Source organism: Mus caroli, unplaced genomic scaffold (assembly GCF_978045245.1).
Source record: "Mus caroli unplaced genomic scaffold, Mus_caroli_1 scaffold_2, whole genome shotgun sequence".
Classification (NCBI taxonomy): domain Eukaryota; kingdom Metazoa; phylum Chordata; class Mammalia; order Rodentia; family Muridae; genus Mus; species Mus caroli.
In genome coordinates this window covers 28003250-28029431 of record NW_028227257.1, presented here as the reverse complement: position 1 = coordinate 28029431, position 26182 = coordinate 28003250, and the positions used below count along the sequence as shown (strand labels likewise).

General features: G+C 36.4%; 1 protein-coding gene and 1 pseudogene across 2 annotated transcripts; both read right to left on the bottom strand.

The window, feature by feature from the left end:
• LOC110307298 (acidic leucine-rich nuclear phosphoprotein 32 family member E pseudogene) lies at positions 1 to 2507 on the bottom strand (annotated as a pseudogene).
• Positions 2347 to 26182, bottom strand: Rad21l1 (RAD21 cohesin complex component like 1). 2 transcript variants are annotated; one of them, XM_021156125.2, is made up of 13 exons: positions 26039 to 26182; positions 25555 to 25684; positions 23982 to 24075; positions 21965 to 22071; positions 17899 to 18069; positions 15745 to 15837; positions 14764 to 14877; positions 12196 to 12422; positions 11694 to 11790; positions 10560 to 10684; positions 8718 to 8807; positions 6167 to 6244; positions 2347 to 2710 (listed from the first exon to the last, which is right to left on the bottom strand). In XM_021156125.2, the coding sequence occupies exons 1-13, from the start codon at positions 26180 to 26182 to the stop codon at positions 2522 to 2524; spliced, it is 1659 nt and encodes a 552-aa protein (XP_021011784.1). In that variant the 3' UTR covers positions 2347 to 2521. The 2 variants fall into 2 exon arrangements, with proteins under 2 accessions (XP_021011784.1, XP_085685180.1); XM_085829054.1 differs by having other exon boundaries at positions 8718 to 8804.

The following is a 26182-nucleotide window of genomic DNA, read 5'->3' as shown; positions in this document are numbered from 1 at the left end:
TCATCTTAGAGTGAGCTGGTCATCTTCCTCTCCATCATCTTTAGCATTCAGTTTCCTTTTCTCTCCCTGAAGGCCATCTACTTCTTCCTCCCCTTCCCCTTCATCAGTACAATCACCCTACCCCTGAATTTCTTCTCTCATGAAGTCTTAGGCCTACGTCTCCCATTTCTGAACCTCCTTCACGTTCCTCTTCCTCCTCTTCATAGACTTCAGGTGGACCAGCTTCATCTCTTCCACCTTCCTCTTTATCCTCCCCGAATCTGGAGCTTCACAATCTTCCTGACAGAATCCACCTCCTTATGCAATTTGCCGTAGCAATTCCAAAATACTTTATAATCTTCCAAGTTTGTGACCTCAGCTAAGCAAGTCAAAACTTCTATTTTTAAAGATTTTGCAAAGCTTCTACTGTACTGGGGTCTTTGATTTAAAAAAAAATCGACTCAGATTGAGGTAGGTAAGATTTAGATATTTCTCTTCAGGACTTCCAAGACTCCGGAGATTATTTTGTCACTATGTTCCAACTCTCTAAGTTGAATTAAGCTGGGAAGCAAAGCTAATGAACTAAATTCTACTTTGACCAACTGTGAAACTCAAGTTCTTTTAAAAGTGTCATTCAGACCTTCAATTTCCTCATTTACACACAAGCCATTACCAAGAACTGTCTGTCACCTCCATTCTTCAACTCTGTCCTCATTCTATGTTTTGGCTACAGTGCTCCTCCTTCCCCATCTCCTGCCCTTCCCACTACCTCCAACCCTAAAAAGTGTGTAGACTTAGAAATGAATGTAAATCAATGCAAATACAAATGCCAACTAGCACCCAAGGTAGGGAGGAGAAAGAAAAGAATAGCAAATGGAGTCCAGTGAGTTGAGATTCTGCTAAGAATTGAACTTGAACCCTCAAAAATTTCAGCCAGTGCTCTTAATGCCTGAGCCATCTCTCCAGCCCGATGGACGAGTTTTGATGCTCAGTGACACAGGGGCACTCAGAGTGTTTTCATTTGTGCCAACATTTGTTCCATTGATGTTTCTCATTATTGTACAGCTTTTGACCTAGCATAGTTATAAATATACCTATATACAATTTCATCTTAAAACTAGATTATATTTTAATGTTTTACATAAAGAAATTTTGGGTTCAAAATGAAAATAGATACAAAAATATTATCAAGCCTACAAGTGTGGTGGCACATACCTTCACACAGCAATTAGGAGGTAAAGACAGGGTGATCTCTGTGAGTTCAAGACCAACCTAGTCTACAACAGAGTTCCAGGCCAGCCACAGCTAGTGAGATTCTGTATCAATAAACAAACAAACAAAATCACACGTAAATTGAAGCTCTCATATTTTATTAGAGTAAATACAAAGTAGTCTAACCTCTGGCAAATAATTTATTATAAAGTTAAATATACATTTACATATGACTCAGAAATGCTATTTGTACAGAAATAAACACTCATATGTATAAAACTACATATGCTTACAGCTCTGTAATAGTCAAAATTGGAAGTACTTAAAGTCTTTTAATGGATAAAAGCAGGCAACAGAATGCTACTCAGCCTTTAAAAGGAACAAAATACTGATACAAAAAGAACTTGGATGCATATCAAGGATACTACACTGAGTGAAAGAAACCAGTCTCAGGAGGTTATATGCTATATAATTCCATGTATATAACATTCCCAAGTTATATACATGGAATTATATAGCATATAATATATCCCAAGACACAAGTGTAGTCATGGAAAATAGCACCCAGCTATAGAATGGGGGAACTACCACAAGGAGATTAACTCAAAAAGATTTTTTAAAAGATGATATGACTATGTCTAGACTGTGAGATGTGTGTGTTCTAATATATATATCAGAGATGTATACCAAAAATCAAGAAACCAAACCAATTTTTAATGATCTAAAAATAAAAATATTTAAAACAATTGTTGTTTGCATCATATATATATATATATATATATATATATATATATGTATGTATATATATATATATATATATATATATATATATACACACACACACACACACACAGGCTCTTTATAATTGCATATTAGATTAAAACCCAGGGAGTTAGGCACTATCAATGGTACAAAGTAGATCAAATAAACTTATATCTATAAGTAAGAAAATATCAATCATTCATTAGCCCCATAAACTTTCGTAACCTAATGTATACAAGTGTTTTATAAACACCCTTAAATGTTTCCTGGAGGTACACGGTATTTTATAATGTATCCTAAACACAACCTAAATGCAACATTCAGATCAGGGCAATGATAAATGCCACACGTTCAAATCAGCTAAGTCAAAAAAAAAAAAAATAACTGTCTCCACATAGGTTTCCAATTCTGGTTGTATTTGTTCTGACCTCTAGATAGAAAAAGGGAGGCCAGCCTGTCTATGAAATGGATCAGACCATCAGCTGCTTCCAGATGGCTTCTGCATCAAGCTGATCAGTCTCTGCAGAAGTGCCAGTGATGGTATAAACCTGCATGCTGTGGATTTCTTTCACATCTTATAGAACATTGGTCCCACTGTAGCTATAATATCTGCATAGGGAACATTCTGGCTCAGCTCAATAGCACAATGTTTTTTCAGGATGAGAAGAGTATAAAATTTGGCAGCTGCCTGTTTTCGGTCATTATTTCTGCATAGCTTTTTCAGACTAAAGGACTGCATTCCCATTTTGTTGAATTCCTGGGAAAATAATTAGAAAAGAGAAAAGAGAAGAGGAATAAAATCATTAGATGCACAGCAGTCTGTGGATGTGTTATGAACAACAAATAGTGCAATTTTTGATAAGTAATTAAGATATCCTTAAAAAGAGAAACAGAATAAGCTTAAAACAACCAACCAACCAACAAACAAAACAAACAACAACAAAACAAGTCATCAACCTAGATGTCCCATGACAGAAGAAGGATAAAGAAAATGTGGTTCACTTACACAATGGAATACTACTCAGCTATTAAGATTGAGAACATCCTGAGTTCTGCAGGTAAATGGATGGAACTAGAAAATATCATCCTGAGTGAGGTAACCCAGACCCAAAAGGACATGCATGGTATGTACTCACTAATAAGTGGATATTAGCAACGCCCCCCCCCCTTAAAAAAAAGTACAGAATATCCAAGGTATAATACACAGAACTCAAAAAGCTCAACAAGCTTAAGTGCCCAAGTGAGGCTGCCTCAGTCTCACTTGGGAGAGAGAAGAAAGCAACCACAACGGGAGAGGGAGGGAGAGACCTGGGAGGGAAAGTGAACAGGGAAGGGGAGGGAGTAGAGGGGGAGAGGGGAACCTGATCTGGCATTGGGTGAGGGAAAAGGACTGAAGCCCTGAGGGCCAGCAGAAAGAATGGAAATAGGCAACTTAAGGAAATAGGAGGTTGGAGGGACTCCCCTCCTCCCCCAGAATGCACCAGAGTCCTGGGAGGTCAGAGACACCCAGGACTCAAAGGACTTTAGATGAAATGGCCCACAATAGGGAGAGGGAACTTACAGAGCCCCCCCCCCCCCCCGCAGGAAGACAGGACATCAAGGGAAGGATGGGGTTCCCGTCTCACAATCACATCTCTGACCCATAACTGGCATGACTCTGTCTGTTTTGCCAACCTGGGAAGAAGGAACATTCAGGAACTGCTTTATCAGATTGACTTGGGGGCAGTCTGTGGGGCTTTTTTTTTTTTTTTTTTATTAGTGAATGATATGGGAGGGTCCAGTCCATTGTGGGCACAGTGATCATTAGATATTTAAGTAAAATCTCTAACATTAAAGAGCAAATAATAATAATAATAATATATTGAAAAGATCCATTATAGAAAGAGAATACAAAGGCCAAAGAAAGCAGTCAAATTTGAAGCTAAAGTTTTTCACTGTGAACACAAAGTGATTAGGATGACAGTGAACAAAGCTTATGAGTGGTTGCTTGGGGAAGGGAGTGGGTCTTACACCATGGGAAGGATGAGGCGAGAGAATAAAGTGGTGCAAGGACATCAGGGCAGTTTCAAGTAAGTTCATTATTCTTAGTGTGGCGATAGTTCTTCATATGTGAAAACAGTTCCAAGTGCATTTAATACAGTAAACCAAGTATAGTGAATGATACGTTAATATGTATAGTTTGTTACTTATCAACCATGCCTCAATAAAGGTCTTTACAAGTTGAATAAAGATTAGGATTATATGAACCAAAATAGTCAATAACTTTAAAAACTAAACCAAAACAATAATAAAACTCTCAGAAAACATGAAGCAAATTCTATTAAAAACTGAGCCACAAAGTATCTAAAGATACAAAGTATCCTTAGTAAAAATACAAGGAAAACTATAGAGATGTGTTTATACAAAGGAATGAATAAAGAAGAGCCATTATCTGATGTATAAATTCTCCAAGAAGAGGAAATAGATAACCAACAAGAAGGAAATTAAAAGTATTTTATGTGTCTGGGTGTCATTCCTGCATGTAGGCTGTGCACAGTGTGTGTCTGGTGCCTTTGGAGAACAGAAGAGGGTGTTAGATCCCCTGGAACTGGAGTTACAGATACTTGTAGGCTACCATGTGGATGCTGGGAATCAAATGTGGGACCTCTGGAAGAGCAAGTGCTATTAATCACTGAGCTATCTCTCCAGCACCAGAAAGTCCAAAAATTTACAAGTCCTAGAATATGGAAATAGGGATTAAATATACTCAGTACAGGATAACACAATAAACTTAAAACAAAACAAAACAAAAACCCCTCAGAGCACACCATGAAATTTCAGAGCATTGGAGGGGGCGGGGATGATCTAAGAGCTTCTAAAGAGAAAGTAAAGGTCACCAAGGTGATCATGAAACAATACAGTACCTGACTTCAATAACAACACAAGAATCCCAGATGTGTCCTAAAACTTTATCAGGAAAGTATTTTATATGTAGACAACCAATCAAACTCAAGTTAAAAATAAACAAATTTCCAGGCATTGTTTGCAAAGCTGCTGTCTGCTATACACCATTCATCTTGATAAGTGATGAGGACAGTAATGACAGGAAAGATTTCATGTAAAAGATCAAAGCACAGACAGAGAAATTAAAAACAAACAAGGAACTTCCCATGTCCCAAGACAAAAGCTGTGGAGGCAACAGAGTAACTACTGTGAATTAGATCAAGAGTATAATGAGATGCAAGAGGGCTATCTCTGAGGGGAAGGTGGGAACTGATGGGTCAGTGAGTTTTATTACATTGCCAAAGGATTTGGGAAAATATTTATAGATAGTTACATAGACATCAAGGAAATAAGCTGATGTAATAACGGGCTAGAGAACTCAGTGGTTAGGAGAACTGGCTGTCCTTGCTGAGGACCAGGTTCATTCTCATGGAGTGTCACAACCATCTGTAACTCGAGTTTCAGGTGATCCATGTCTCCTTCTGGCCTTTGCAAGCACTGCATGCACACAATGCCCAGACATACATGCAGGAAAAACACCCACACATATGAAGAAAAATAATAATTTAAAAAGAGAGGTAACAAACCAAATAACACAACCATAAAATGTAGATGAAAACAACTGTAATCACACCGTGAAGCCTCAGTAAAAACTGATTTTTTACATAATCTTTGAAACAGAAGCTGATAGTCATCCTTTAATAACCTTCTTCTTCTATATTTAATCCTAGGAATATTACTCAAAACCATTTCATGCCAGTAGACTTTTGTTGTCCTCAACAAAACATACAAAATGTTTTGTTTCTATAAATATCTAGATGTTCAAATTAATATATTATTTATTTTTATAATAAAAATAAAGGGCTAGGGAATGGCTCAGTGGACCAAGTGCTTGCTGTGCAAATGTAAGGCCCAGAGTTCAGCTCTGCTGCACCACACAGCAATGCTGGATGGGTCTGGTGGCCGGCAACCCCAACACTCAGGAGTCTGAGGTCAGGGACCTCCAGGGCAAGCTCAGTGACCAGCTGGAATAGCAAACTCTGAGTTCAGTGAGAGGCTTTGCCTCAGGAAATAAAGTGGGGAGTGACCGAGGAAGCTACTTGATACCAACTTCTGCCTCCAATACACAAGTACCTGCACATACATGTATCCCATACTAGAATGTGCATATACATGTGTATATACAGTACACCTGCATATACACAGTTAATAAAATAAAATGCCATCTTACCCGTAACACATTTAATGTTTGAAATAATCTTTGATTCCATTTTTCTGTCTCAGTATTTTGTTTGCTGCCTGATGACTCCTGTTTAAATCATCAATAAATAGTTCATTTAAGCAAATTTTATTGAATGTTCACTATGCACCAGGCATTGCATTAGCTACTACAGAAACACAATGGTTACACAGTTCTACCAAACAGTATATGGGCTGATGAAGAGAATGACACAAACACAGGACAACTGTTAACAGTTTACTCCAGATTAAAGCATTCCAATGTGCAGGAAAGCCAAGGAACCACACACACATACTCCTGTACATACCCCAATAAAACTCACTGGTTCACCAAGCTAGGCTTCGGTGATATCCGTACTTTGGCCTAATGTGGGTTCCCTGTCTGGGGTGAGCAGATAAGTGTGTTGTGGCTCCTCAACAAAAATTCTGTCACACAACAAAAAACCTGTGCAACTTTGTACCTCTCCTCCATGCACGTCTTCTGATAAGGATCTCCAAAGTAACAGACTGTGCAGCCTTACTGGTGATGCAGCCCAGAGCTTGTACCTTTATGTACTTTGTAAAGTTAGCAAAATCAGCCACTCTTGGCTAGGATTTTCAGTCTGGCCAATCAGAACTCCCGTGATAGGAGTAAATAAAAAAATTATAGAACATTTGTTGTCGCAAGGCCCCGTTCTGAACTTAACTGATGACATAAACATCCTTAAAAATGGTTTAGGAGACTTTTCAGATTTGGAGATGCTTTGTCTATATATGCGGCTCACTCGATGCCTGCCCTGCCATCTGACTAGATTTACTCTTCTGTCTCTTAAAGCTGGATCACTTCAAAAGATAGCTCAGTATTAAAAACTTAAGTTGGAACCCTTTAAAAAAGAATTTAGTTTAGTCTCTTACAAACTTCACCTTTTGAGTGGAGAATGGGATCTTGGCTCAGGGGAGGTATTGATCTGTCTGATAAAAACAACAATAACAAGGGAAACAGAGCAAGCTGTGGATGAGAAGCGGCCTAGTTCTGACATACTTCATCAATTTTCCTAGGCTAGGTTGGACTGTGATATGCAATAGCAAACAAAACAAGGAAACAGATTATGAGAATATATATATATATAAACAGTAGTTAAAAGTTCTTCCTACCCTTGAAGAGGACCTGGTTAGGTTGCCCATCAGGTAAGTGACAAGACAACTATCTGTAAGCCCAGGCCTCTTCTGGCCTCTTTAGTCACCTGTATGTATAGGTGCCCATAAACTTACAGAGGCATACATGCCTGCACATAAATAAATTTTTAAAAATCTAAGAAGTTAATACTAGGACTTAACAGGTGATTTGATAGCATTTACTAAACAACTTTTGAAAATTTTCTTTAAGCTAAAAATGGCTTCAGTATGCTGGGATAAAATTCTAAGAAGTAACTCGAGGGCTGGAGAGATGACACTAGCTGCTCTTGCAGAAAGCTTGGGTTCAATCCCCAGCACCCACAGGTGGCTCACAGCCACCAATAATTGCAGTTTTGGGTGACCAACACTCTCTTCTGGCCCCCTAGAATATTAGGAATATATGTGGTGTACCTTCATACTGGACAAATACTCTTGCATATAAAATTTTTTTAAATGTTAAAAGAAGTTTTTATATGTATATATTTTTTTAAAAAGAAAAAAAAGAAAGAAAGAGCCAGATGGTGGTGGTGCATGCCTTTAATCCCAGCACTCAGGAAGCAGAGACAGGTGGATTTCTGAGTTTGAGGCCAGCCTGGTCTACAAAGTGAGTTCCAGGACAGCCAGGGCTACACAGAAAAACCCTGTCTCGAAAAACCAAAAAGAAAGAAAGAAAGAAAGAAAGAAAGAAAGAAAGAAAGAAAGAAAGAAAGAAAGAAGAAAGAAGAAAGAAAGAAAGAAAGAGAGAGAGAGAGAGAGAGAAAGAGAGAAAGAAAGGAAGAGAGAAAGAAAGGAAGGAAGAAGGTAGTAGTAATACACAGGGGAGTGAGTCAAATTTTTGTATTTGCTCTCAAAATGTGGCCCTTTGAGTAGACGATTTTCATTTTCTGATTTTATTTTTTCATATCTTAATATATAAATATATTTTAAATATTATTTTATAACTTAACACCAGAGATGAATAACTTGTGTAATTTGAACAACTATTAAAAAAGAAAAATATTACAGATATCATTATTATGTTATGGATATTATAGATATTATAGATAGAGATCATTGTAATAATAATACTCTTTGACAATGTTTGAAAGAAAAGGAATTAGCGGTCAAATTTCTATATGTATCAACTGCTGCCACAATAGTATTTCTTTCTTTCTTTTTAAAAAATATTTCCCTTAATTTTATTGCTTATTCACTTTACATCGTGATCACAGCCACTTCCCTCCTCTCCTTCAGTCCCACCCTCACACCCCCATCTTCCTACTACTCCTTCCCCTCTGAGAAGGGAACCCCCCCCATGGATACTAAGTTGCCCTGGAACAAAATTATGTTAAATCTAAAAATAATTAATTAAATATGACAAGTCACCCAAAGATGACAAATACATTTACCAATTCAGCTGGACAATTTTCTTGGGCCAAGGACGCATTCATTGAAGATAATCCCTCAACAGCTGGAGAAATCATTCCAAGAATATCCTGCTAAAGAAAATTCAGAAATTACAGGTAATTATGCTAGTGGTTATAAAACTAACAGCTCAATTTGATTAAATGATTTATTAACAAATGACATTTCTCAAACTAATCCAATGTACTACTTATATTTTCAAACTTACTTTTCTGAGAAGCCTAAGATAATCAGTTTCTAATTTAAATATTCCTTTTCTATATTACCCACGAATGAAGAACCCTGTACACAACTTCTGCGTTTCTTCTCTCCATTGTGAGCCTCTCCTGATGGGCTCCTAAGGTCACTTCCCTCTGAAGCACTTGGTTTAGTGGTTACTCAGGACAGACAGCACCAGGCTTCTGTGGCATGAAAGAAACCAGAATGGGCAAGTAGAGGGTGTGAGGATGAGGGCTGGGGACACCCATAGCCATACCCAGGGCTGTGACAGGGCTCTGCCACTAGAGTGGTCACTGAAACATATAGAGACAGACAAAGAGGGTATCCTCCAGGAGAGCCAAAACAAGGGAAGGAGAATGAGAGAAGGCCAGAAATGTTCTGGTCTCCACATCTCCTCCTCTTTCCACTGCTCTAAGGCTCTGGCCCCTTTCCACCCTTAACCCATCACTAGGCTCCATTCCCCAGCTGCTGTCTCTGATCTCGAGTAAGTCAGAAATATTTCCTAATATACTTTCCTCACTTTTTCCAGCTTTAAATACTTTAGTGACTAGGAGGCATTGCTCTTTATTCTTTTTTTTGGGGGGGGGGGAGGAAAGGGTTTATTCAGCTTATACTTTCATACTGCTTGCTGTTCATCACAAGGAAGTCAGGACTGGAACTCAAGCAGGTCAAGAAGCAGGAGCTGATGCAGAGGCCATGGAGGGATGTTTCTTTACTGGCTTGCTTACCCTGGCTTGCTCAGACTGTTCTCTTGTAGAACCCAAGACTAGCACTGCAGAGAAATGTTCCCACCCACAATTGAGAAAATAAATGTCTTACAGCTGGATCTCTTTATTCTTTAGCATATACTTTGTAGAGCCTTATCATGCTCTCTTTTCAATATCTATGAATATTCTATATTTTAAATAATGCCAAATTTATAGTCACTGTACACAAAAATTGTTTTATGAGATTTTAAAATGATTGATCGGAATCAACATTTTTCTGTCCCTTCAAACTCACTGTGTATGCTCCAATACTTTACTCTATGTCCTATTTCTTCACCATTTTGAAAACAAGGTAAGATTAGAACTGAAGATTAGAGTGTAGACTAGTGCAGAGGAGTAAGAGTCAAAAGAACTGGTCCAGCACATAGAGAAAAATCTATTTTGCACATAAATAGTTGATAAATTCAATGATACTTTTCTTTCCCAAATCACAAATTAAACAAGTTTTCCTAATAAGAAGTTCAGTAGCTGCATTCTAGGAAATGCTGAAGCCCCCAAAAGGCAGATTGCACGGTAATTCACTGTATAGGCATCCAATATATTATCAGGTGCACCATCCCTGACCTCAAGCTGTATTACAGAGCGATTGTGATTAAAAACGGTATGGTATTGGTACAGAGACAGGCAGGAGAATGCTATTCTTAGAGGAAAAAGGTATGAAACAGTATACAAGGATCTGGCTAGAGTTCTAAGGGACCATGAAACTCATGAAATGCAGGGCTTAGAGAGGTTCTCTATATAAAACCAGATTCAAGCAAATCACTCATCTATTATGTCACATAAAATATTTCAGCATGAAATTATGAATAATCAAAAAATGATTCTGCCTGGTTAACTTACCTCAGAGTTAGTATTCATGTTGATGTTCTCCTGAAAGCTACCTACAGATTCATCAGTCACATCCTTCCAGTCTTCGGGTTGACCTAACTCACTGTGGGAACTTGGCTCTCCCATCACTGAGGGTTCTTCATTATAAAGAAGTAAAGATAATGTTACCAAAGTGCATTTCAAACTTGAAGTGGCATATAGCTATTCAAAAAGAAAACCTCTGACCAGTCGCTTGGAATCCAAGAATCTCAGTAAGGAGTGCATGACTTTCTTATACTGCCCTGAGTCTCATATAATTTCTACCTTTCCCCCCTTCTGCTTCTGTATCATTCCCACTCCCTGTCATCTTCTGCCCATCTGAACTCATGCACTTCATATATTCACTCACAAGACGACTGGACTAGTATAAGCTCATCATGGTGTACTTATTCTGTACATTTTAATGTCTTCAGAAATTGTCACTGGGAAGAGGAAGCTTATTCATCACGTAAGTTTTATTACTTTATAACTAACACAACAATGAGTGATTATTAACATTTTATGAACTTTATTTTAGCCGGACAGTGATACCTGTCTCAGAGTAGTCGTATTATTTAAGCACTGACCTTGTCACTATATATTTCAGGTTATTTTAAAATGAAACATTCTGCTACACACAGAGACTTTATTTTTTAAGAATTTATGACTACTGTGCTAAGAGAAAGAAAAATGATGTATTTCATCTTCTTTATATGTGTGGAGAGGATACTGGGGGTTAAACTTAGGGCCTCACACATTCTAGGCAAGTACTCTACACTGAGTTATACCACAAGCCCCTTTAATGTGTTTTAGTTTGAAACAGACTCAGGCAGGCTCTAAACTTGCTCTGTAACCCAGGCTAGCCTTGAAGTTGCAGTCCTTCTACCCTAGTAGGTAGGATTTCAGGACTGTGATATCAGCAATTATCTCAGTAAACTCCTGAGACAGAAATTAATGTGGAAAGCAGAAAACTGCTATGCTAAGGTAATATTTTAACTTAAGCTATTCCTCTATAGATAGAGATCTCTGAAAATATAGATTTGAACCCAGCTTTCATTCTGAAACATTAAACTCAATTTTTGTTTATGCAACCTTCCGCTGGACAGTAACAGAACCAGGAAGTCTCACCTACAATCTGCTGGTTTTCCACTTCTTTCCTTACTGACTCCTTTAGTGTCAATTTTGCAAGTTTATAGTCATAGGACAGGAAGCATTTTGTAAACAACTGTAACAACACATTTATACTGTCAGTTTTATATGTAGTAAAGCAATTTAATAAAGCATAAGCCCATATGCTAAATAAGTAAAGGCTATTCATACACATTTGTTTTTCAAGCTGGGCATAGTGGCACATGCCTTTAATCCCAGTACTCAGGGGGCAGAGGTAGGCACACCTCTGTAAATCTGAGGCCAGCCTGGTCTATATGGTGAGTTCCAGGATAGCCAGAGCTATATAATAAGACTCTGTCTCTGGAAAAAAGAAAAGAAAAGTAAAAGCCATTCATGTACATTTTTTATTCAAATTAAGTTTTAAAATAAAGTTTTTTCCCACATGTCTAATTATGTTGTAAATGAAGAAAAATTATTTATAAACAAATATCACATTCATGCAAAAGATGGAAGCAATTACCATTTTCAATTCATCATTAATCAAATCCTGGGTAGCAGTTGACAGAAGCATATCCACTCCTCCCCGCTTCTTCCACATCATCAATCTTTGTGTGGGGGGTGCAAGGTCCAGAACCATGAGAGTGTCCATAAAGGAAGTAAGCTGCCTATGCATAGCCTTGCTGCTTATTTCCTTGACTGGATCTACCAGCAATCTCCTCTTTTTCCTTCTCCTTCTATCAGCAATATCTAGAGAGAAACAGGCATAAATGGACTTAGAATGTGTTGTAAAACTATATTCTTGGCTAATAAATATCTTTTTTTTTGTTGTTTTTTGTTTTTTGTTTTTCGAGACAGGGTTTCTCTGTGTAGCCCTGGCTGTCCTGGCACTCACTTTGTAGACCAGGCTGGCCTCGAACTCAGAAATCTGCCTGCCTCTGCCTCCCGAGTGCTGGGATTAAAGGCGTGCGCCACCACGCCCGGCTAATAAATATCTTAAAAGCCACAGATAATCTGCAGGGTTGCAGTGGGAAGACAATGAATACTTCTGTTCTTTGAAAAGATGCTCTGTAAAGTTTTTGCAAAGCTAGAGTATCTGAGCAGTCAAGAGCTGATACATTTTCAAGGTATTGTTTGAAGATGCTTAGGAGGGACTCTGTTCACGTGTTAAATGGGCAACTAAAGAAACACAGCAAAGAGGGAAAGCACAGCTAAAAAATCTGGAGCTTTTCATTTTTAAATGTGTAAAAAGATGTTTCAAAATATTAGTGTGTATCTTTGTAGTATATTTCACCCTCCACACTGAAATTCATATATGAATTCAAAGTAAGTAGCTAATTCCATACCATGCAGAAGTCAAGCTTTTATTTAGTAAAGCTGAAAATATTTTGAATTGAACTCAGTTTTTATGTTTCTACCTTCCCAAACTGGACCTATGATTTGAATCAGACTATATGTGATGGAAGAATTATCTAAGATTTCTTTCATATTCTTCTATTTAATGCCCAATGCTACTATCATGCAGCCTTCTATAGTGTTGTATGGATTGTTTACATATTGACAGAAGCCACCTAGGAAAGGCTAGGCAAGCAAGTGAGTTTCCTGGACCCACCATTTTGCATGGCTGTGATGGGTGCAATCTGGAGAGGCACAGCCCGAGAGACTTCATGCCAGGATTGCTTCTTGCTACTGATATGCCTTTCTGATACTATCACATAGCCTAATGATTCCTGGGCATCAGCCCACCCTATTGGGCAAATTTCTTGCAGATTAACATGAAGATGAATTTTCTTGAGCTAATGCTGCTTAGATGAATTAATGACTTTATAGAATTCCTAACTTGATTCAAATAGTTTTAAGAAGAAAATATAAGGAGATGTTTTAGTTGTTTTGTCAGAAAAATGTAATAAAGTTAGGGTCAAGAATAGAATGTGTTCCCTCATAGAATAGAAAGTAAAGGCTGCATAATAATAAGGACTACAACGAGCCTTCATAAATTACACTAAGAAGAGAAATGGGTTTGGGACAAATTTGTGATTAAGAAAAAACATTCATTCTAGGTCAAGTCCATGGATGAAGCCACAGGTGTGCACTATGATAAAGAAAGGCCATGTAAAACTGTTGCTTTGAACTTATAAGTAGCTTATAGAATGAAACACTGCTTTGAACTTACTATGACATTCTACTGTAACTTCTCTTTCTCAAAAAAAGATTTATTTATTTATTTATTTATTTATTTATTTATTTATTTATTATATGTAAGTACACTGTAGCTGTCTTTAGACACCCCAGAAGAGGGTGTCCGTAATGATATGGTTGGTTATGAGCTACCATGTGATTGCTGGAATTTGAACTCAGGACCTCTGGAAGATCAGTCAGTGCTCTTAACCACTGAGCCATCTCTCCAGCCCCTTTTGTAACTTCTCTTTTGTGTAACATTTTATCTATGAGGTAATTTTATAAAGAACTTTTGTCTAAGAAGGTATAAAAAGGCTGCAAAAAGAAACAAAGTGTGGCTGTTGGGGCTCTGCTCCACCCACCAAATATATATATATATGTATATATGTCTATCTGTATGTATATACATATGTATGCAGGTATATGTGTATGTATATAAGTATGCATATGCACTTGCAAAACCATAAAACAGATGGTTGAGCCTGATGAGGGGGGAGGGAAGGGGGAGAGGAGATGGGGAGGGGGAGGAGAGATGAAGAGGAAGGGGAAGGGGAAGGGGAAGAGGGAAAGAGGGAGGGAGGAGGGAGGGAGCATATGAGCACAGGAACACCTATAAAGTGTATATCTGAGCCTCTTGCCCTCTTGCCTGGCGAAAGGGGAGCAGGGGTGGGGGGGCTTTAAGCCAAAGAGAAAAGATCCCAAGTAACTAAGCTTTCTGCTTAATCCCTTGCTGCTATTTAAGCAGGAGTTAAATTGCCAGAAGTAAGCAGATTTCGGATCTGACTGCTTACTCCATACCCACTTTTGCTGTCTTCCCTGGGAACTGGATGCTGGGCCAGCCCCCACCGGCAAATCTCAAAGTAACTAAGATATCAGGGCACCAAAGATAAAAATAAAAACAGGAAAACTTTACCTAAATCATCAATTGGGTCCAGAGTAAATCCTTCATCTTCATTTGATAGTAATGTTATTTCATTTATTTCTTCATCTTCAGGTATACATTGGTCATCTGAATTACCTGGTTCTACTAATAAAAGCACCATAAAAGAAAAAGCAAAAACATATGACTATGCTACATATTAGAAGAGAATGTGAGAAATAAAGTAAAGAATAATTGAGGACACACTGCTAGCTGGGGTTATATATAAATTCCTAGAATCACAGAGGGAAAAAGGCTCAGTAATAAATGGTCTGAGACCTACAACATTTGAATGTCAATGACATCACCCTCTTTTGCATATGAAATATCTCAGGCTGGGCTATAGTCACAGCAGAAATGAAAACAAAAATATTGCCAATATAAGTTTTCTATTATAACCAAAATATTTATGTTCACTTGAACTGTCCATGGACTTAATAGACCCATAGCTAAGTTTTGATTGCCCAATAATTTTTATATTTTTTAATTTTGATTACTGTGCTGGAAAGCAAATGTAACATCAAACATTGAAAAAGACAAAAATGAGGTTAACTTGACTTTAAATTCCTTAGGGAAAAGTACTATCTTCAAGACCTCAACTTCTCTGAGACACTCTGATAAGAATTTCAAGTAGAGGAAAATATGCTCGTTGGAAAATTTATAATCTCTCAAATTATTTGTCAATGTGATATTTTCTCTTCCCATATAGCATACATTATTTTTTAGGATTTGAAAGCATACTACTCTAAGTGTGATCTATGAAAGTCAGTCCTTGTTAACTCCCTTTTCAGAATCTAACTTCCTGTGCTATAAAAGCGCCCCAAGGACAGTATTCTCCATTGTATTCTCCACTGTATTCTCCACTGTATTCTCCATTGTATTCTCCACTGTAGTACTGCTGAAACTTAACAAGTTCTGAGACTTGATTCGAACATCTGTATCTGTACATTTTCTATGCAAAGGACTTCAACATACCCATTATACTACTGGGAAGCTCAGGAGGCAGAGAAACTTCTTTGTTCAAATATGCTTCTTCTAAAGAGGTACTCTCATCTTGCAATAGATTGTCTTTAAAAGAATAAACAAATATCTTTATTCACTAAACATGCACTATCATTATTTTACATAGGACACTTTACTCCAGATTCTTAAACTGTTTGTTTTTATTCCATATGAGGTCATATAACTGAGTTAGGAAGGGCAGTGAGTGAAAACTCTGGCAACAAGGAAAACCAATTAACAATCAAATGTATTTCTGGCAGGGCTCACCCATGCTTCATTGTACCACTTTAGCGTGGCCTTGGGTCTGAACCCACAAAGTGCACTTTGCACTGCGTGTGCTATCACGTGTCACACATGCCACAAACACTGAAATATCTTGGCACAGATCCAAGATTACTGTATGTTATGAATTCCATTATTTTTACTATGTGTACAACATTTTCTATTCTAACAGAAACATAATGACTTTATTATAGTAAATACATTTAATACTTTCCTAAAATATCTCCTTGTAAATTAGCACACTCTTAGATTATAACTAAACATTCTTATATCATCTTGCATTACTACTTATGCAGATCAGTGTTACAAATTCAGCATTACAGTTTCTAAAATTGGGCTGGAGAGATGGCTCAGCAGTTAAGAGCACCGACTGCTCTTCCAAAGGTCCTGAGTTCAAATCCCAGCACCACATGGTAGCTCACAACCATCTGTAATGAGATCTGACACCCTCTTCTGGTGTGTCTGAAGACAGCTACAGTGTACTTAGATATAGTTAATAAAAGGTAAATCTTTAGAAAAAAATCTAAAATAGAAATATTGATCAGTGATGAAAAACACTGAAAATGTCCTACACTCTGAAGTATCCAAAGTTTAGCAGAGACTTTTCTTATTGTCAGTAAATGAGCACCATCTCAATTTCATGTCTATTTATTTTAACAAGTGGGAAAATGATACAGTGTACCAAATAATTGTTTTAGGATATATCTCTTTAATTTATTTTCAGTAAATACTTTGTATGATGGTTTATATAGACATTTAAACATTGTTTTAATATGTTTTTAAGTTTTATGTGTATGGGTGTTTGCTTGTGTATATTTTTGCATCACATGCATGCAGTGCCCAAAGAACACAGAAGGCAGCTTTGGATTTACGGGATCTGGAGTTAGAGATGGTTGTGAGCCTTACTGTGGATGCTAGGAATTGAACCCAGGACCTCTGGAAGAGCAGTCAGTGCTCTTAACCACTGAGCTCTCTCTCCAACCCTTTGTATACATATTTTATATACCTATATACCCAGGACCACATAGGAATTTCTTGGGCAAAAGGGGGTTGTGGATGGAAAAAGGTTCAAGAAGCCCTGGTTTACACAAGGGCTAACCACACTTCTTTCTTCCCCTGACTCCTCTTTTCTCTTCTCTTCTCTTCTCTTCTCTTCTCTTCTCTTCTCTTCTCTTCTCTTCTCTTCTCTTCTCTTCTCTTCTCTTCTCTTCTCTTCTCTTCTCTTCTCTTCTCCTCTCTCTCTCTCTCTCTCTCTCTCTCTCTCTCTCTCTCTCTCTCTCTCTCTCTCTCTCTCTCTCTCTCTCTCCAGAGTTTCATTATGTAGTGAACTGACTGAGAACTCCTTATATAGTCTAGGTTGGTCTTAAACTCATGATTATTCTGCTTCAGTTTCCCAAATGCTAAGATCACAGGCATTAGCTGTTATGCCTGACTGTTAACTAGACTTTTAGTGCAAACTGGGAAAAAATCTGTAAATGTACTTCATATAATCAATAATCTTTAAAATACATACTTTTGTTTTCTCAGTTTCTCTCCAAATTGTATGTTTTATACTAATATTGTAATTTAAATATAAAATGCTACAATAAGAATACAAGAATACAAGAAGGATATCTATTCTACAAGTTGTATTAAAGAAGATGTTACCAGCATATAATCTAGTATATATTGTGAAGAGTATAGGCAGGAGTTAATAGCTTCTATAGACTTTGAAAACATATGTGAAAAATAAGTTGGCCTACAAGCACAGACATGTATCTGAAAATTCAATTTGATTTATCAAAACAGATACTTTACAGTGATTTGATTAAAATAAATATTTAACTTTTAGGGCAGAAAGCATACCAATCATTTCTCCTGCAGCTCCTTCATCTCCAAATCCATCTCCATTGTCAAAGAACAAAGATTTTTCCTCAGCGAAGCTTCCAGAACTATGTTCAACTACAAGACCACTGGAGTTCATTAATATGTTGTCATCAAAGAAGCTATGTCCTCTGAGGAGTTCAGGTTCATCCCCTATACAAACACATATCATCAGTGCCAAACTACTCATAGAAACATACTCTCTTAGAGTTAGAGGGGACAGATGCCATCTAGTATAGTTCATCCTATTCTAGGAAGAAAATAAAAGCTTTAAAATTACTGAATTATCTAATAGAAGACACCCAGCTAATCAACATAGACTTGATTTCAAGTTTAATATTCTCCCAATACAATAGGGAAAATGCTGGAGCATTCAGTAGAGTTTATAGTTATGTGGGAGTAAATTTATTCCCTATACATTTTGTTGGTCACATTCTGTTTAAACAAGTATTATTTCAGATCATTTCATATAGACAACTGCTTCAACAGCTTATGCCTAACAAGAATTTGGCGAATCTATCTAGGAGTTCAAAGAGAAACCCTACCTCAAAAAGGAAGGTATGTTAAAACATTAAAAAATGGGATTGTAATATTCATTCTGTAAATATTTATAGAACATACTAGAAGTTGGAAATGGAATACTAAAAAGAACACAGGCAGTCAGCTAACATTAACTCAGCACTTAGTTAATTATATTATGCAACAGAAGATATAATTCTCATTGCACAAATAAGAAAACATCACTGAAAGGCTTGAAGCCAGATCTAATTTGTCATTAGGTTATACTGATAGCTACAGAGGACCCAGAGTTAGCTCTGGCATGTTCTCTCTACCCTTTGGATTTTAAAATCATTATGTCCATGATTTTGAACCCTTGAGATTAGACATTGATCTTCTCTCTCTTCCAATAACCTATGCTAATTATTATACAGTAAAAAAACATGAAGTACCACCCATTTTGAATATTTGTCTATAGACATACATCACACTGGATTAAATATTTACTAAATGGACTAAATGACAGTTTGAGAAAGAACTAAGAACATGTTTAGATCATTCAGGTGCAGCTCTCTTCTAAAATGAAAACCAGCCTTGGTCAATCTGAAAATAACACTTAGAAACAGACACTAAATTCTGAGTGTTGAACATTTCAAGAGTCTAGTGGTGCTGCACACTTACAATTTCAGTACTCAGGAAATGCAGCAAGCCAATCTGAGTAACAGGTAAGACTAGGTTAAGTAGTGAGACTGAATATCTATCTGTCTGTCTGTCTGTCTGTCTGTCTGTCTGTCTGTCTATCCATCCATCCAGAGATTACAGAGAAGAAATAATCAAAACCTTCATTTTTATATTGTAATATAGCACAGAAAATATTAATATTAAACATTTCTTAAGGTTTGAAGGTTAGCGGAGAGAACAAAAGGCAAGAATAAAGAAAATAGCTTGTGATATTGCTATCAGGATCACAACTTTACAGACAGGGTCATGAGCCTCAGCTAGGTCATCTGCTGAGTATACACACAAACTGATGGAAATAGTCAAACATAGGACTACTGATAGACTACCATGTTTGTCCATTGTTTTGAGTTATGTAAGATAGAGCACTGTGAACAATTAAGTTGTATTGGTTAGATGGTAAGACATATGTTTCAAGAGAGGAAAATGACTATATTGAGGCTAAAACAAGATGAATAGAGAAACAATGAATTGTTAGAGGGCACTGAGGAGAGGAAAAGGAATTTTAGAGGTCTGATACAGTCACAGGTAACTAGGCAGAGTAATGATAGGTGAATAAGCAAAGAACTTAAAAGACAATTACTCTTCCAGAATTGTAAAAATATGAGAAGAAAATGAAGGATGAATTTTAGGACGGTAGTGTAATACTGAAGCTAAGAAGCAGAAAGAAGATATAAGAGATAGTTCAGATGTTTGTTTTTGTTTTTGTTTTTAAACCAATCAGTAGCTCATGCCCTTAATTCCAGCACTCAGGAGGCAGAGACAGGTGGATCTCTGAGTTCAAGACCAGCCTTGAACTGGAGTTCCAGGAGAGCCAGCAATGATACACAGAGAACCCCTGCTTCACCAAACCAAACCAAATCACAACAACAGCAGCAGCAGCAGCAACAATAACAAATCAATCAGCACTACTATGAAGCTGACAAAAAGCATAACTGAAAATAACCATAACGTTTCATGTCTAAAGCAAAGCAACAGCATGGCATGGTGATGCATACCTGTAATCCCAATACTTGGGAAGCTGAGGAAAGAGTATTGTTGCAAATTGGATGCTAGCCTGTAATACACAGTCAAATAGCATGTGTGTCAAGAATAAACAGCAAAAAAGTTTTATAATAACTCAGCAGAATAATTATGTATAAATTTGTATATGTTGACTAGTAAAAATATTACTTAAATTTTTATTTCTGATTTTTAATTTTTCTAATGATTCATTTTCAAATCTAATAATTTACTCAGTTTATATAAAAATAAAAATCAGCACAGATTGGAAATTGACATTTATAAAATTTGTCCTTCACCAGAGAGTAAACAGCATGGCAGACAGCAAGCACTATAGAAGGGAGTGAGGATAGGAAACAGAGGTCAGGGATGTAGCTCAAGCATGACTTTCATGACTCCACACCCCGTCCCAAGACAAGTTTAGGTCATCCTTCTCCTACAGTCATTGCTTTGAACACTGAAAGAATGTCAAAGATAACCATAACATTCTCATGAACTCTGTAGAGCAATACAGAAAGTATGCAAATATGACATGAGACAAAAGCCAGAAGTAATAGTTGGATTATACTGTATCACCTCATTTAAAAATACGGATGCCTAGTCAGGCATCCCAGCACTCAGGAGGCAGAGGCAGGTGAGTTTGAGGCCAGCAGGTGAGTTTGAATTTGAGGCCAAGTGAGTTTGAGTTTGACAAATTTTATAAATGTCGATTTCCAATCTGTGCTGATTTTTATTTTTATATAAACTGAGTAAATTATTAGATTTGAAAATGAATCATTAGAAAAATTAAAAATCAGAAATAAAAATTTAAGTAATATTTTTACTAGTCAACATATACAAATTTATATATAATTATTCTGCTGAGTTATTATAAAACTTTTTTGCTGTTTATTCTTGACACACATGCTATTTGACTGTGTATTACAGGCTAGCATCCAATTTGCAACAATACTCTTTCCTCAGCTTCCCAAGTATTGGGATTACAGGTATGCATCACCATGCCATGCTGTTGCTTTGCTTTAGACATGAAACGTTATGGTTATTTTCAGTTATGCTTTGAGTGAGTTCCAGAACAGCTAGGGCTGCTACACAGACAAATCCTGTCCTGAAAACAAACAACTCCACAAACCCCGTGTTTAAAAAAAAGAACCTAAACTAACAAACAAACAAAGAACAAAACCCATATACCTTACCCGAACATATTTTAACATTTCAAAAATCATTTCATGCTTCATATTCAAACTGTAAATTGTTTAGTGTGGTAGCATTTCTCCTTCCTCACTCTCAAGTTAACTTAAATCTGTTATAACCATCATACACAGAAGAAAATACAGTTGAAGAAATTTTATGCAGCATATCTATCTATGTATGTATGTGTGTATATGTATATATGTATATATAAAAACGATACCAACTGTTAATTTGGATATCTCCTTTGAGAGCTGAAACTGCTTTTCTTTTTTTAAGGGAGACAGGCTCTTACTATAAAAAAAAACTAGCGGGGATTATATTTATTTGCCATCACATCAGTCCCAGAACTTATATCTTTAATTTAATACTGTTCTTGCCTATTAGAGCACCTGATATATAAGAAATTGAAGAAATAGAAATTCATAAAAAATGGTTGTACAATGATAAAATAAATTTACCATAAGACAGGGTATTACCATTTAGAACAGACAAATTAATTAAGATTATTTTTATACATGAAAACATCCATTCTATAGATATCTCTATTACCACTGTTTTCATACAAAATGCAAATATAATTGATGACGTCTTATAATTTTAGTTTCTCAAATATTCTCACCAAAGCTCCCAGCTTGGAAAAGTAGATCATTGCTATATTCTTCTCTGAGTGTGATTTCCTCTGGTCTACTTTGGTTCTGAGCAAGGGGCTCCAAAATATCAATATCACTATAGAGAAACATATTTAGGAAAGTATGAGTAGAACAACATGGTTTTACAAACTATTGAAAAAACTTAAAAACAGATTATAATAAAAGAATTTTTATTTTGTCAATAGTATTTTTCTGAGCATGATCTTTAAGACACACATATACACGAGTAATGTTCTGGTTAATAAATCCATGGTGCTTTCCAGTCACTATCTTACTTGTACATTTGAATAGATGGTCACTCTTGCTATGGCTCAAATATTTGAGTTCCGTCCATGTCCAGATATTGAAAGTTATTTCCGAGGGTGATGCTATTAAGAGATGAGGCCTCTAAGAAGCAACCAGGTCATGAGGGCTCTGTTTTCATGGACAGAATTTGTATGGCCCCACTACCATCTTGATCTTATACCAGGTGAGGATGTAGAATGACTGCCTTCTATTAACCAGGAAGCAAAGGCTCTGAATTTATGGCATCTTAACTTTGGCCTTCCTTTGTCGATATTCTGACAAGAATTGAGTAATTATATAAACAGAAATTCATTGCATAAGGGTCTGGAGTTTGGGAGGCCAATATCAAGGCATCACAGATTTAGTAACTAGTACATGCCTATTCTGCATAGACAACACTTTCCTGCTGTATCCTCAGAGAGTGAAACTGTAAGAACGTTTCTTTGGACTCTTTGATAATGCCACTGACCCCATTAAGGAGGGCTCTCAGCTTTCACAATCTCATCGTGTTCAAAGGTTCCCACCATTTATGCCACCATCAGGGGGATTAGGTTTCAACATGTGAAATTAGAGAAACCCACACATGAATTCAGACCCAAATTCTGTTGTCCAAAAACCTAACTTACTTCCTTCTCTCTTCTTCAACCTTCATCCTTTAGCTATCCTGGTTTCAATTAAGGGGTACCTCCTTTTTATGCCCCAAATTAAATAGTAATTCTTTATTTCTTTAGGGCTACATTTAATTCATCAACATATCATGTTTACTCTGCCTTCCATACATATCCATTAATTTGACTGCTACTATATTAATAAAGTGAAGTTTGAAAATTGGTCCAATACTACTTCATATGGATTACTACAATAATTTCACAAGTTTTCTTTTCCTTTCTTTTCCCTTTATAGTGAAACAGCCAGAGGGATCATGTTGAGACCTAGAGAGATCTGGTCACTCCTCTATTCTCTATTGAAAACTCTTGTGCATAGTCTCTCAGCAAGATCAAAACCCTATTGTAGTCTACAAACCATATGTCACCTGCATCTCTTGCTCCTTCTCTGACCTCCTGTTGTTACTACTCAGCCTTTCTTTCATTCCACTTCATTTCATTTGCATTCTTGCTGCTCCTGAACATGCCCATGGCCTCTGTGCTATCATCACCTTCCCACTTCGTCCTTGGCCATTCTCTCAGAGTTTTTACTTCACTGGGTATTTCCATTAGAACATTCTTCTATGTTATTGTATAATTTTGTTCCCTTATCTCCTCCAGGCTTATGTTCTTACTTTATCAGAAAATCCTTTCCTAACAATCCCATTATTTTTATTTATTTATTTATTTATTTATTTATTTATTTATTTATTTATTTATTTGTCTTAATATTTATTTATCTTCATATTGCATATTTACTTGTTATTATCAGTCTATACCAGGAACTGTTTTATTCATTGGTATCTCTTCACTGCCTAGAACTGTGCCTGCTATAGGAAAGGCATTTATTTAATAAATATTTACTAGATGAACAAACATACTATCAATAGTACAAACAATATTCAACCAATGAGACATTTTTGGTTTTGTACTCTGGAATTTCACACTGCAACTTAAGCCTTGTAATCTGTACTTGTTCAGTTGTTTTCTAGCTGAGGTTCCCTTTATCAGTCTGAATATGAAAACAATAAAACATCAAGAAAACAAAATAATTTACTTTATATTGTAGATTTCAAAATCATGAAATTCTTCTGGTAATGTGATGGTGTTGTAAGCTGCTTCAAAATTCTCTTTGGGGAGGTCAACCAGTCCTGAAAACAATGAAAAGGGAACACAATAAGCAGTGGTCCCTTATGAAACATTAAAATTCCAATTAAAACTTTATCATCTCTCATGGGCTTCCCTATATCCACTCCTGCCCCTCAGCAGTCTATTTTTTGTATGAAGTATCCATAGTAACAGTCACCAAAAGTAAACAGCTCAGATAATTCTCGTGCTTAAAGATTTAAGCATGAATGAAGTAACCCTGTAGCAGTATACTTACATCATCTAAGGAGACTCTCCTCAATCATGAGACTCCACATACATACTAGCTTTTTTGTCCCCTGAAAAGGGCAAGTATTTCTTTTTCACCTCAAGACACTTGTACTTGCAGATTCATTTGCCTATATTGCCGTCCCTTGGGCACTACTTATGTATGTGTGTACTTCTCATTTTTCAAGTGTGAGTTTAACTTCTATCCCCTCACAAAGGTTTTCTCCAACTATCTATCCTGTAAAATGAACTCTTTTATTTTCTATCGTAGATCTAGCTTCCTTTATAGCATGGCCACTAATGGGTTCAGTAGCACATGCCTTTAATCTCAGAGTGACCACAATCTGTAATTATTGTAGTAAGTTTTCAAAATATTTACATTATTTGATTTCCTCATCTGACTGAAAAAGAACTATTTATCTTGGTTATCTTTGTATTACAAAGTCTAGCATCATGTCAAGCACGAAGCATGAGAGTCAACAAATATTTGTGGGATACATAAATAATAAATGAGCATCATGTAAAACATACCATACATATAAATCTACCTAAAGACTCTAAAACTATTTTAAATGAGAAAGATTAAAAAAGAGTTATCAGTTGGGGTCCACAAATGTTGATGGAGGGATGGTATATGAAAAGCACTAACATAGGTACTGTAAGAGATTAGAAAAATGTCTACAATAAAGATGCTTCCTTTAGGGATCCTGAAGCCTAGCAATGAAGAAAAAACCTTTATTTAAACTAGTATGATAGAAATAGGAAGTGATGCATGCATACATTTGAAGTTGTAGGCACTATATTTATAGCACATAGAAACATCTAGCCCTGTAGAATGTCTGGGATTTTTAATAGTACTTCATAATTACTATGCAATTTAAGACTCTCAAGAACTCTACGTTTACATTTTGTCAGTAAGTTTGTTCTCATAAAGGAAAAACAGATATGGTTAACTAAATGACCCATTAAAAATAAGTGTATCAGCTTCTTATAAAATTGTGATGACTCCAAGTATATTTTTATATTAATACAGGAAGCATAACAAGTTTGGAAGCATAACTATTTCTTACAAACACAAGAAAAGAACAAGGGAAAGAATATAATTATCTTTATGAAATCTTAAGATTCAGTCAAAATGAAGTTTATATTCATTATCTTCACCTGAAATTACAGTATGCTCACAACTAAAAGAAACCACCCAACACGAAAATGCCCAAAGGAATCAATAGTGACACAAAATAACACTGTGTGCCTACCTGGGCGAAATGTCATCTTCATCTTAAGAAATGCTTCACTGCAATCTGCCAGAAGGTATTTTGCCTTCCTGTTGTAGATTCGAACAACCCCCAAAAGAAGGTGTCCTGAAGTTCGGAGTGCAATGTTCACCTTTGAGTTATTTTTAAAACATCAGGAAAATAAAAGATGAGGCTTGTAAATCCTGTTCTTTGAAAACTAAGGAAATCATAATTTCTCTATGCAAAGCAAACATTATAGTCTTACTAAAGTAAACCACTTTTAAACTCACCATATAACATAATTTACTTTTATTTTTGCGTATTCAGCAAAACCATAAAAGCTTCAGCAAAGCCTCACTTAAATCTATATTGGAGTGCCTTTGTACAGACAGTAATTTTGGGGGGAATAAAAAGTTTTGAGAAGCAAAACTGTCTTGGAAACATATTTTAATTCTTCAACATCAGCCATGGTTAGTACAGACTATCATTTTAATCAGTAACATACCTTAGGTGAAATAATTTTTTGAATGGTTATTTCTAGATTGCACTCGAACACATGGGCCTTTGTAAGTTTCTTCTCCCAGTGAGCTGCAAGCCATATCTTGGCCAATGGCCCCCGTTTACTCATAAGCACATGAGTGTAGAACAT